Genomic DNA, 14,793 nt, shown 5'->3' on the forward strand with positions numbered 1-14,793 from the left:
GCTTCCATACAACAAATATAGTTGACCTATTGTTTATAGTTTAAGAAAATAGACCAAAACACAAAAACTTAACACTGAGCAATGAACCTTTAAAACCAAGTCAAATAAAACCTGCACGACTGACATATAGATCATAAAATATTTCCATACACCAAATATAGTTGACCTATGACATATAGTATTAGATAAAAAGACCAAACTCAAAAACTTAACTTTGACCACTTAACCATGAAAATGAGGTCAAGGTCAGATGACACCTGCCAGTTCGACATGTACACCTTACAGTCCTTCCATACACTGAATATACTAGACCTTTTGCTTATAGTATCTGAGATATAAACTTGACCACCAAAACTTAACCTTGTTCACTGATCCATGAAATGAGGTCGAGGTCAAGTGAAAACTGTCTGACGGGCATGAGGACCTTGCAAGGTACGCACATACTAAATATAGTTATCCTATTACTTACAGTAAGAGAGAATTTAACATTACAAAAAATCTGAACTTTTTTTTCAAGTGGTTACTGAACCATGAAAATGAGGTCAAGGACAATGGACATGTGACTGACGGAAACTTCGTAACATGAGGCATCTATATACAAAATTTGAATCTTTTTATCTTTTTAATCCTTACAACTAGGTTGATATGTTGATTTTCTGTCTCCTTCAACAACAATCTTGCTTAAAATGGTGATCTTTGCGATTTTGCTTAGTTTCTTCTAAACCTATTCTTGCATCATATTCAGATTTTATTTAAAATTAAGTTTTACTGAACGTTTTGCTGTGTTTGTTTATTCCACATTGGCTAGAGTCAATAGGGGAGGGTCGAGATGTTTAACCCCTATTTTTTTGCACATGTCCTAGTCAGGCAACTCTAGCCGTTGTTAGTCTTGTGTTGTGTTGTTTTTAATTTAAGTTCATTTGTATGTATTGGAGTTTCAAATGGAGTCCTCTTGCTGAACTAGTATACATTATTGTTTGGAGATAGCTGAATCCATATGTATTTGGATATATTAGACTAAAGAATTAAATGTGAACCAACCTTAACACCAATAGCTTTAAACAGTTGTGGATGTCTTAGAGGTAGTTCTACCATTTCTTTAATCTGTGCCAACTGTTTTCTAACTCCACCAATGTCATCATAGCCAACCTCATTCAGGGCCTCCTCTTCTTCCTATACAAATATTTCATCTATTTTACATGTTCTTTTGTTTTTAAGAAACATTTTTTAACATAAATAAAAAACTTGGTATAAAAAGTAACAGTATCCATACTGATTTTTAAAACATTCTCACCCCCCTTGTCAAACATTGTCAAATATGTTTCTTGATTTATTTCAATCATATCTATCTTCTTAAATCAAAGCATTTAGTAGCTCTAAGAGAACTGATAGCTTGTTTTTCCTTGTCATCACTTTTTCTTTTCCATATAAATATCCTGATGAAAAAAAGGCTAAAATGTAATGCATGTCCAACTTCCCCTTTCCCCCACCAATAACTGAATACACAGTTGATATTAACAAACTAACCTCTCTTTTAACTGGATCTCCTTCACAGTGTATAACAGTATCTGGTGCTACAATACAGTATGGACTTGGATCTGTTTCTATCACTTTGAACTCTACAGCACGCATACCACCTCGTACTATGAAAATATCTCCTTTCTTAATGGGTCTGTAGGCTTCCAAAAAATATGGCTTAAGAAATACTTCAAAGATGTTTCTGAAATAAAAGAATATCACAATGAACTACAGTTTTATAACAGAGATTGTAGATACACTTGAATCAAAATATGACAACCCAATATTATCATTCTGATTTTTAACATTAAAGGTTTGATACCTGCACAAGTTAAGATAACCCTTTCCCCCATAATGACGCCTTTTGACACCACCCCCTTTACTCCATAATGACGTCTTTTGACGCCTGTGTAGTACCTCAGTTGAAACGCTTTGTCTCCAAAATGTCTGCATCAGACTTAAAAAAAATTGTATCCAATATGAAAAGGAGATTCATGAGAATATCTGACTTGAATTTCATTGATGAAATATTAGTTTTCACAATGCATTAACACTTTAAACCTGTTGATTTTTTTACGGAAAAAAATCCTATGCGAATCAAGTATTTAAAAAAAAAATATCCATGGAGTAAAGGGATAAAAAAAAAAACTTTTAATTCAACTTCTGATGAGCTAACCAGTTAAATTAAGACTCATGAATGTTGTAGCCAGACTGAATATAAACCATGCCATCATTTTCTAACTGTATGGATTGATTTTATGACAGGAAACAAACTGAACTCTGTATCTATTGTTAGTTGATATACAGTACTCCATGCAGTATGTGTAAACATCACCCAGTAAATATCAATCCACATCAACACAGATACAAAGCATGCTTAAGTTGTTTGATTAAAATAAGCATGTATTGCTTGTTTCTGAATCCTAATATTGTATATGTTTATAAAATATACTTGTATTATTCATAATAAAAATATTGTTTACACCAAATTGTTTGGTCATAACTGTTTTTTAAGGTTTGAATGATGAATGTTACTGAACACTATAATCGTAACCTTGACACTTATATAATTATAACCTTGACACACTTATAATTGAAGTCAGTGATGACATTATCATACATTTCTTAAGTGTAGTGGACTTATAGTAAGTAGCTTCAAAGTACTATTCTTTCATGGGGAATCATTTTTATAGAGATTATGCAATACTTAATGAATGTCAGAAATATGTGCAAACTCAAAATCTGCAAGGCTGTTTCTCTCTGTTACATCTTATCTTGGAGCCTTCATGTTTAATCAAAGAGCTGAAAGCTCTGAAGAAAAATGACGCCACTGTCTCAAATATTGGGATAGTTTTTATGCAAGTCTTGATTTTCACATACCGTAATTAGTTTAACAATGCAACATGTCTCGTAAGCATATAATTGATATTCGTATATATGTGTGTGTGTGAAGTGAAGGTGACAACTGGCTGTTTTTTTAAGACAAATGAATAGGTCAAGACTACCTGAATTGTACAAATAAATACCGTAGAAAGGCTTGTATATTTCTCACTGGTACATAGTCTGAATCCGGGTCCGTTCGCGCCCACTCATGTTCGCCCCCTTTCACTTTCACACCCTAAATGTTCGCACCCAATCTTAATTGGTTTTGTGTTTAATAACTCTGTAAGCAAGTGTTTTCTTATAAGTATAATTGTTGTCATTGTCTCAAAATAAAGTGAGACAGCATTTTTATTTGTGTTGAATAAATCTTAATCATGTTTTGGTTAGTGTATTGCTATAACTTTGTTTCATTGACTTCTTTCAAAATGAAGTGAGATTCTGACTATGTTTTTTTCTGTGTGTTGAATAGATTTTATCATGTTTTGGTTATAATAGTGGATTGCTATATTTTGGTTCCTATATTTTATTGTTTTGTTGTTTCAGATCAAAGGGACCAAGCTGTTAAAAACAATTATCTTTTGTGTTTTTCCTTTAAAATCTTCAATGTTTTACTTATACCAAGCTATAAATACTTTCAGTATTTACACCAAAGCAATTTAAAACAACAATCATGATTTTCCAATTATTCAACTTGAATTTGAATTAAAATTGAGCGCGAATGAGTAGAGTGCGAACAGACCTTGGGTGCGAACGTGCGAGGTGCGAACCTGCAAGGTGCGAAAGTGTATTGGGCGCGAACAGACCTGATACCACAAAATATAAAGTAAATAATCTTTTTGTTACTGTTATCAAAGGTCTAATAAAACTCAGGTAATTTCAAACATTTGTCAAAGAATTCTAGTCAAACCGGCACCTGGTTAAATTGGCACCTGGACAAATCAGCACCTGGTTAAATCGACACCTGATATAGTCAATTCGTCACCCATGTTAAATATATATTTTAACAGTATTTTAAGCAAAAAGAGTAAAAATAAGTAAGGGGTTGCCAGAATTTTTTTCAGTATTTAAGCAAAAAGAGTTAAATACTAACTTTCACATTTTTGGGTGTTCATTGTACATTTTGTATATATTTATTTTTCTCAACTAAATGACATTTTTGGTGTATTTTTAATGATATATATATGAGTAGTCAAAATAATTATTACCTCTGGCAAGGCTTTTTTAATTTTATTCTGGGACACCTTTCTATGACCGCAAGGCTATGTTAATTTTTTTCTGGGACGCCTTCCTACGAACTTCGTAGGAAGACGTCACATAAAAAAAATAAAATAGCCTTGCCAGACGTCATAATTATTTGGACTAATACATGAGATATTGGATATTTCTATGCATTATTTAAACCAGTTGAGCATTTTACAGGATTGTTTGTTTAATGCTATTTAAACTTTACTGAAAAAAAACACCTTAAATTTGCTTATTATTTGGCATGAAAGTTTGATTTATTGAAAGGGACTCATAGTTTTCCATTTTTTTTTAATAATTGTCTAATTGTTAAAACAACAGCTTGGGTAAGGGCTTCGTTGTTTACCTTTATACACAACAACATAATTTCACTTTGGTTTCGTTGTTTACCTAAATACACAACAACATATTCACTATGTACTTGGTAACAGTTATTAATTAATTGAATAGAAAATATTATAACAAATATTATTGGATGCCGAATTGACGTCAAATAGGTGCCGATTTGACTAGATGCCAATTTAACCAGGTGCCGACTTGACTTGTACGTTTCAATTCCTCTGCGATCGTTTGCGGTATTTTCTTGAGAAAAACCTATTTTCCATCATCAAAGAGAAGAAGAAACTGCTTGAAAATGATTCTGGAACGCTTCATGATTGTTAAAATAAGTTAAATTCACTCAAAAAACAATTTTAAAACTTGCGATGTTTAAACAGGAAGTTTCAAAAGCACGTGTAAAAAAAGAAATTAACCGGTGAGAGTGGAAATCCGTACATAACAGATATCACTATAGTACGACTTTGAAAGCAAAACAGTTCCATCCTTTTGTAAAACAGTCTTTAATATACCTATCACATTAATGTTTGAAGGATCTTAAGCTTATTCAAACCATAAAAGTCGGTATGAAACACCAAAACGGAATGAACAATAACCGATTACGTTGTGTAGTTTACAAATTCTAAACTGGTTCCTGTCAAACTACAACACTTTGTCCGAGTGTAGAGGAATACAAGCAGAAACCAGTTAGTTTGTAAACTGGTTCCTGGCTGATTACTACACAATGACCTCTCATGCATAATTAATGATAACACAAGCAGATTCCAGTTTGTATAGAAAATAGTAAATACGAAACCAAGCGCGGTAGGCAGAGAAATGTAATGAAGTTCAGGTCGCCAGTTATGGAACAATGACTGCGTCATTTTCCAAAAATCATTGATAAAAGATATTTACATAGCCTGCTTTGCAAAATCTTGCATAAAGAAAACTTAAGATGAACCTTTAATAGTTTCTTTATATACATGTACCTTTTATCTAAAATAAATAAACCTTTTCTATACACTGTACCTACTTGTCATTATTGTCAGTTTGCTGCATCCACAACCTTTTGATATCGTCTTTTTGTATTTTTTAATGAAAGTGAAAGGATCATTCAAGCTAATAACATATACCAATGGCGTAGCTTGCACGTATGCTCAGATGCTCAAGCATCCACATCATTTTGACAAAAAAAAATAATTTAAAAATAAAAATATATATATATAATTGCATATGTTGTGTCTGAATGTAAGGGTGAGGATATGTGAACATCGTCCAATCATTTCCAAAGCAGTATACGTGGTCTTTCCTTTAAGATCATTTATAGTTTATGTAAACAAGATGGATAAATTGCAGAAAAGTGCTGTCAACTTTTTCGTAAAAAGTCTACGTCTTAGCGCGTCGTCGGCAACGGCAAGCGCAGAGGATGATAATATTTAGACCTGTAGACATGTTTGGTCTGGGATTGAACCAAGCGGAGAGATGACAAAGCAACGTTACTATTTAACAACGAACACATCGTTTCCTGTGATATTAAATACGACTAGTATTTATTATGGAGTGTGATCATTTCTGGGCTAATAAATACCCGTTTCAAACTTGGTACAATATTAATTTTATTTTGAAAAAAAGAGTTCAAAAGTCCCCGTAGTGCACATATTTATCTATTCTAATATACAAGGGCAGTTACTTAAAAAAAGCGTTTTTTTTTTATTATTATTTAATATCTAAAGAGATATAAAAGCTTCAGGCCAAATGCAATGGTATATCAATTATGATTTATATTTCAAACTGAAAGGGGACATAGTTGGTTAAATTATTTGATCAGGACTTATTTTCGCGAGGTTCAAAGACATTGCTGATGATATAAATTTCACAAAAATCTGGCAACACCTCACGGACGACCAGCATTTATAAAATGTAATAAAAAAATCCCATGTGGAGGCTCAAATTCCGGCGAAGGGGGGTATCACTTCAGAGCCTATATTTCGAAATTCCATATACAAAAAGGCCTTTTTTATGGGTCCATTTTGAGATTTCGTATTTCAATTGGATGTGAAACTTTAACATCACATATTACATGTGTATTACTGTATCTAATGATGGTAGTTACGAGAAAACAACAAAATTCTGTAAGAAACTTATATATTGATGGGTATTTTGAAATTAAACAAAAATCTAGCCATTGTCGGATTGTAGGGGGAGTACACATGTATACAGGAAAAACGTCTGAAAAAAAAGTACATAAAAGGTCCTAAAAATACTTTCGCCTTGCTCCGCTCGGCGAACAGTTTCGCATCCACAACATTTTAACCCTGGCTACGCCACTGTATACACATGAAAAATTTGTTCAAGTGTAGTATAGATTTGTTTTTAATATACATTTGTAACATCAATCAGTTTTCTTCAAGTAAAATATATTTCAAATGGATTTCCAAAGAACTATTTTCAGCAGCATGTGAGCAGAAATAAGTATACCAGATGCTCCGCAGGGCACAGCTATATACGACCGCAGAGGTTGAACCCTGAACAGTTGGGGCAAGTATGGACACAACATTTAAGCTGGATTCAGCTCTAAATTTGGATTGTGATTAAATAGTTGACACAGCATAGGTTTCTAACACAGAATGAATGTGGTCTAACGAACTTAAAATATTTTTTTTGCCTTTGAGCAATTCACTATGCTGTTGAATATTAATCCTCTCAAAAAAATGTTTGAAGAAATTTTCTTTTTATTTATGAAATCTGAAATGAGAAAAATTTAACCCCCCCCCCATTTTTTTTCACATCCCCCTTCCCCTTTTTCAAAACTGATCTCAATTCAAATTCCTAATGGAGTTTCAACAATAACTACTCATTTAAATACATCATAAAATATTAAAATGTAAAATAAAGTGCTTGTTATCACTGAATGGTAAAGATTGTTTTAATTTATCAGTTGGTAGTAAAAGTGAATATACATTGTATATTGTATAAAACAATGATTTAAGTTGATTCAACTACTATTCTGGACAAAGAAAGATAACTCCAATCAATTGAAAATTTCTTGCTATTGCACAATATTGTGCAATTAGATATTTCTTGCTATTGCACAATACTGTGCAATTGAAAATATTTGCTATTGCACAATACTGTGCAATTGAAGATTTCTTGCTATTGCGCAATACTGTGCAATTGAAAATTGCTTGCTATTGCACAATACTGTGCAATTGAAGATTTCTTGCTATTGCTGAATACTGTGCAATTGTATAAGTATATGTTTAGATTCAGCATATCAAAAAAGCCCAAAAATTCAATTTTTGTTAAAATCAAACTTAGTTTAATTTTGGACCCTTTGGACTTTAATGTAGACCAATTTGAAAACGGGACCAAGAATTAAGAATCTACATACACAGTTAGATTTGGCATATCAAAGAACCCCAATTATTCAATTTTTGATGAAATCAAACAAAGTTTAATTTTGGACCCTTTGGACCCCTTATTCCTAAACTGTTGGGACCAAAACTCCCAAAATCAATCCCAACCTTCATTTTGTGGTCATAAAACTTGTGTTTAAATTTCATTGATTTCTATTTACTTATACTAAAGTTATTGTACGAAAACCAAGAATAATGCTTATTTGGGCCCTTTTTTTGGCCCCTAATTCCTAAACTGTTGGAACCAAAACTCCCAAAATCAATCCCAACCTTCATTTTGTGGTCATAAACCTTGTGTCAAAATTTCATAGATTTCAATTTACTTAAACTAAAGTTAAAGTGCGAAAACCAAGAAAATGCTTATTTGGGCCCTTTTTGGCCCCTAATTCCTAAAATGTTGGGACCAAAACTCCCAAAATCAATCCCAACCTTCCTTTTGTGGTAATAAACCTTGTGTTAAAATTTCATAGATTTCTATTCACTTTTACAAAAGTTAGAGTGTGAAAACTAAAAGTATTCGGATGACGACGACGACGCCAACGTGATAGCAATATACGACGAAAAATTTAAATTTTTGCGGTCGTATAAAAATACATGTGTATTATGATTTTTGAATGAAATGACACTACTAAGAAAATTTTTAATAACCATTCTTTTGAAGGATCAGTAGCAATGATTGTATACATGGATAACATATTGAAGGACTCTGGGTTAAAACAGCTGATACAATGCATGTTTCTTACTCTACTGAGCCGGTGTTAGTCCTGTTTTGAATAATTAACAATAATAATTATAAACATTGGACACGTCTAACACAAGACAATATTTAAATGCTCATTAAATGAAATTATATGTTGCAATATTAAGTCATTATTGTTAAAACTGAAATGATAAATGATCAAAGATTTACTGAAAAAATGCATGGTATTTAACCCAGTGATCATACCATGGTTTAAATGACTGAAGTGACAAGAATGTTCATGTTAAGGTAACTAAACTCAGTTTTTAAACATAAATGACACTTTAACATGTTTAAATAAAACTTTTTTCTAATATCCTACATATAATATGTTTTATGAATGCATCAGATTTACAATCTGTTTTATAACCATAAAAAGGAATAAAACTATGATTTCAAATTGTGAAACATGTGCATATACAGCACTTGTTAATTCCACAAACCGATTGAAACTCTGAAGATTAAGTGGTTCAGAATTTTCAGTTTGTCAGAAATATGACTGAATACAAACAATTGGATTTTTTTAAAGCCTCCCTATTATTGGAGACAAATATGTTCAACACTACTTACCCTGCTAAACCTTCAATTGTGTCATCAATTGGTAAAACATGAATCCTCTTTCCATACTTCACATCTGGACAAGCTTGTATACTGAAAATATAACATAAACATTTCAAATTGAAAAACATATACATAACACATAGATCAAATAAATTTCAAATCAAATGACGGTCTTATAATGTGACATTGCAGTGAACATGTATATATATCAAATACATTATACATAAAACAAACAAACTAATATCAAATATAGTGTGACATTTACTTGTCATCCAGGACATACAAAGACGAAGGAAAATGTCTTTCAGTAAAATTCCCTTGCTTATTCATGGGCACGTTTTCAGAAAAACTCCCACCAAAATGGTCTAAAACATAATCATATTACTATATTTTTGTATAACTGTTTCTAAAATTCTGTAACCTTTATATCTAAATACAATGAAATACAAATGGCAGTCTCTATCCTTAGTGATAGACCAATATTCATATCAACTAACCTGACTATGTCTCCTATCCTCACTCGTAGATTGTTCCTTACACATCTGTTTATTCTGATTTTATCATCTGAACATGTGTCATCAGACAAGACAATGCACACAGTTTCTCTTCGTCTTTTTCCTTTAAGGAGTACTGTGTCACCACGGAATAACTGTAACTCATCCATTTTTCCCTGTAATTTAAATACAAGTTAATTTTCAAATCAAATAATTAGGAAACCAATATTGGGATGCATGTACAGACAAGGACGACATTTAATATAGTCTTCACGATTTACCACAGCCCCAGCAGACTAGACTTGTAAAATTGCTTTCAGGTCTTTAAAAATGATCTCTACATGCCAACATAATCTACATGTAATTAAAGTTTCCAAAAGCTTTAGCTCGTTTATCGTGAGGTCTGGTAATGACAACTTTGTTGCTGACAGGGAATAATAAAGGGGAAGATCCATACGCCATAAATATGAGGAACGTCTTAAAAACATTTACAAAGCTCTATCCCCTTCTCAAATATCTGTTTTTAGACTGCAATATGAACATAAATCGAACTTTACAAAATGATATATTTTTTATTCTCACTCGCCCAATTTCAATTCAAATATTAGTGGCAACACAATGCCTAATCCAATTTTTGTTCAAGAACTCCAAAATGTATGACTTTACTGGACCTGAAGGATAAGGCACATATGCATGATGAACCTTCAAAATTTCAAATCACAAACTTTCACTCAAATTTGAGGTTTTAATTTATTGATAATGTAATAAAGTAAAAGATACTGTACCTGTGAAAGGGAGACAACTGAATTGTCTTCATTGATAGCTTCTTCAACAAGGAGCCTGTTAGGTCTGTCTTTACGTTTAAGGATGGCAGTTTGCAAGTCTTCACTACAAATCAAAAATTATCTACATGTACACATTGTAGTTCATTTGAATTAAAAAAATCTTTTTGGTACATATACATTTGTGTAAGATCTCACACTTTGTTTTTTAAAGGATTAAAACTGACAACATTGAAAACATGTGACATGTACATTTTTATTTCAACATGTTTTTATCTAAATTTTGATGGGTTGCTGTCTGGCTGAAATTTAAACAATTGAACATCACCATTCATTTCATAGTTCAAAATTAAAACTTTTTATAATTGACCTTAGAGTTATCTGAATGTAAATTGTAATTATAAACTTTTGACATGTACAGCTTTACCTGTCCATTTTAGTGTTTCAGGTTCTGCTTAATTGTTTGAAATGTCAAAATTTAGCTTTGGTTATTTTTTATATAATACATAGTGATATTGCAGTTTTGAACCTGATATCATGAATGTAAATAATGAAATGAACTCAACCAATGACACGTTACGCTTAGAGAATGGATAAACAGAATGACTTAATTTCTATTAATAGAACTTATTTTCGGTTTATTTATTTCAAGGAAATTAAAAAAATAATGTAAATGATAAAAATAATTTTGAATATCAATTTCAAATATATATGTTCTGACAAGACTTTACACTGTACATTTTCCAAATATAAATTTCCGGGGTAAAAAAATTATGATGATCAAATATTTTCGTCAAAAAATTATATAACAGTTACTTTAGGCTTAAAAAGCATAAACAATTTCTTAGTTAATTACTTTTTTTCCATTAGATACAGATATCAATAAATATTTCACAAGTTTTAGGATTTTTCGTTTGAACAAAGACAATGACAAAGTGAATTTGAGCATCGAAGAAAAAAACTTCGAAAATCAAATCAGTTTTTGGAGTTTGACATAGCTCCTAGCCCTCTAATTTACAACCAACCCATAAGAAAATCACTAATTAAACTTACTTTGCTCCGTCAGCCATTATTTGTTTCTTTTCAATTCAAATTCTACCAAATTCTACAAGTGCGTGCGTGCCGGTTTCTTTTGCGTTAAAATGGCGACGTATTGGAAAAAGTGTATAATATCCGGTTTAACACGGATCGATAATATTCCGTGTACTTTCAAAGATTATCTCAATATCTGTGAACATTGACTTTAGCGTGTCGAAATTTTCTATTATTACGTAAGTCGTTTACAAAAAAAGATCACAAAGTTAATTAAATGCTTCGCCGAGCACAGTGTGATACGACCGGGACACAATATTCAAGCTTTGCTGTTTGAATTTGGATCATATAGATTTCTATAACACAAAATCAGGGGCGGATCCAGCAATTTTTAAAAGGGGAGTTCCCAACCCTGGTCCCAGGACAAAAAGGGGGGAGTGGTCCAACTATATGTCCCCATTCAAATGCATTGATCGTCTGGCGTACTGAATTATAATTCTGGTACTTTTGATAACTATTCTTGTACGGTATCATTATTTTACGTTTACCTGTAAATTTGTGTCCTGTATAAGTATGGTTTTTTTTTGCCGCTAGACGTTAATAAATAGCACCAGCTGACATATCAATAAGCCAAAACAGACTAAACCATACTTACTTTTGATAGTTACGAGGGTATGTGCATCAAGTTAGTGTTATTGTCTGGAAACTAGAAAATGCTTGTTTTTGGTCCCTTTTGGCCCTTTTTCCTGCATGTTCTGGGCAATTAATTTACACCAAAACTCAATATCAGCCTCCCTATGGGATATGGAACCTTGTTGTACTATTTAAGAGAGATCCATACACTTAAAAACAAGTTATTGTCCGGAAACTACACAAATCACCGCCGCTTGTTTTTGGCCCCTTATTCCTTAATTAACTGTTAGTAACATATAGAAATCGTGTTTTCATGATCCTAACTAAAAATGTTATTATAAGTTTTGAATACTTCTTTTTGTAACTTCATAGAGTCGTAAAAGCGTTGACCATGCGCACATTTTTAGAATTCAGCGCTTCCGCGCTTCATACAAAATGTACTTCGGTCAACGCTTTACACCCAAATAAAGTAACAAAAAGAAACATTCAATACTTAAAATAGAAGAAGACAAGCCTAACGATATCTCTAATGAAAACACAAATCCACAGATGACGGTACCATCATACTAAAGACAGGGTAAGACCATAACAAACTGAGGATATCGAGGTATTAAAGATTGGAAACAACGAAATACATTGTTCTGACAGTACATCTCATATAAGACTTACATGATCGACAGTAGATGAAACCAGAATAAATGACTGCATCAGTTTAGCCAGGAGAACGCTATATTCTCTCTAATAAAGACAGAGGTGCATGACTCAAATGGTCTTGCATACGGCCTACAAAGACTGCTAGAAAGGCTTGACACACTACATGTAAACTCGAAGTTAAATATGGTCACTTCTTAAAAGGACATCATGCGAAGCGTTTTATCTACCTCTGTGAGCTCTTCTGCTAAATGCAGAAATTCACAAAAGACAACTTGTTTATATGATCTCAACAGTACGCCCTGTACGGTACCAAGGAAACTATTAGAGCACTAGCTATGCGTCAATATATAATATATCATTTGTATGACAAACAAACAAACTTTTTATTTTATCATCATAAATTCTAGAGATGTACCAGACCTACCTTTCTTTAATGGAATATTCAAAACTATGTATCACAAAAATTCTGTCTCGGACGTCCGAAAAGAAATTACAAACAGCCAAATTTTGACCGGAACCGATATTTACAAGCGCATAGGCATATATTTAACAGTATTTAAAATAGTCCCCCCCCCCCAAAAAAAAAAATAAATAAATAAATAAATCAATATATGGATACTTTTTTTAACAAACGTCATTTTAATTTTAAAGTTGGTGTAAAACTGTTTGCATAAAATTGAGAATGGAAATGGGGAATGTGTCAAAGAGACAACAACCCAACCATAGAGCAGACAACAGCCGAAGGCCAGTGACGGGTCTGCAATGCAGCGAGAAACTCCCGCACCCGTGGGGAGTCCTTCATCTGGTCCCTTATCAAATATGTTACTAGTTCAGTGAAAATGGACGTCATACTAAACTCCGAATTAAACACAAGAAACTTAAATTAAGAATCATACAAGACCAACAAAGGCCAGAGGCTCCTGACTTGGGACAGGCGTAAAATGCATGTTTAGATCAATTAATGATATATGTTTTTGGTTTCTGTGTATGTTTTTCTTCCTTGACGCAAAAAGTATAAAAAATGAAAAATAAACAGACATGATTTTAGTCATTTAACATAGGTACTTGGTACTTCCCCAAAATCCGTTATTTTTTTGTTTTCCGTTAATTTCAATTATTTTCACCGTTAACTGTATAATACTGATATAAATATACTCAAAATAACTTGTACTTGCAATTTAATATCAATTCCATGTTTACTGTCTGTGTGTTTGTTTTTTTCAACATTTCTTATGAAGGTATAGGGGAGGGTTGAGATTTCAAAAACATGTTTAACCCGTATTTTTATGCCTGTCCCAAAATCAGCGGTCTTTGACCTTTGGTAGTCTTGTGTGATTTTTAATTTTAGATAATTTTTATGTTTTTTTTTTATTTAGGGGCCAGCGGAAGCGGGCTATCGGGTGCGGAATTTTCTCACAGCATTAAATACCTATTGGTTCCCTTCTATTCGTCTGTTGTCTGCTGTTTGGTCGGATTGTTGTCTTTTTGATACATTCTCCATTAAGATCTATTCTAAATTTTATCCACAGAGGTCATGGATTTTTTTTTTATCCCTCCTCATTCTATTTATATAAATGTGCCTGTCTTCAGTCAGAAGCCTGCAGTTCAGTGGTTGTTGTTGGTTCACATCTGTCTATTGTTTTCAATAAATTGTTTTGTTATGAGTTAGGCCGTTAGTTTTCTCAATCGAGCTGTTTCATATTTTTCATGTCATGGCTCTATATAGCCAACTGTTCGGCGTGGGGTTTTCTCATTAATGAAGGCCGTAGAGTTGTCTATTATTGCTTACATCCACTTAAATTTGATTGTTATTTCCTTATTTTATAGGATACCATCTTTCAGGGATTTCTATATAACTTTGACAAGGAGCACCCCGAACTCCACACGGGTCTCGGGGGTCCCCATGGGATTTACAGGGGCTATAATATGACGGATAATCATGTGAAACTCCGGTATTCTCAAGTTATTTGGGCTAGTTTAAAGTGTTTACTATTATTGTATACGCTACTGACGTTATGGTATTG

The 14,793-nt window shown here is 32.6% G+C and overlaps 1 protein-coding gene across 2 annotated transcripts in view; it reads right to left on the reverse strand.

Annotated features, from left to right (window-relative positions):
* The window catches only part of LOC143058484 (transitional endoplasmic reticulum ATPase), a 30,457-nt gene extending 18,801 nt beyond the window's left edge, over positions 1–11,656 (reverse strand). For both annotated transcript variants that reach the window (XM_076231986.1, XM_076231996.1), the window contains exons 1-6: positions 11,504–11,656; positions 10,454–10,556; positions 9,672–9,844; positions 9,184–9,264; positions 1,528–1,720; positions 1,042–1,173 (exon numbers count right to left, since the gene is read on the reverse strand). In XM_076231986.1, coding sequence (XP_076088101.1) covers positions 1,042–1,173; positions 1,528–1,720; positions 9,184–9,264; positions 9,672–9,844; positions 10,454–10,556; positions 11,504–11,520 — 699 coding nt within the window. In that variant the 5' untranslated portion in view covers positions 11,521–11,656. The remainder of the gene's footprint in view (positions 1–1,041; positions 1,174–1,527; positions 1,721–9,183; positions 9,265–9,671; positions 9,845–10,453; positions 10,557–11,503) is intronic.
* Positions 11,657–14,793: the final 3,137 nt, after the last annotated feature.

Source organism: Mytilus galloprovincialis, chromosome 1 (genome assembly GCF_965363235.1).
Source record: "Mytilus galloprovincialis chromosome 1, xbMytGall1.hap1.1, whole genome shotgun sequence".
Lineage (NCBI taxonomy): Eukaryota > Metazoa > Mollusca > Bivalvia > Mytilida > Mytilidae > Mytilus > Mytilus galloprovincialis.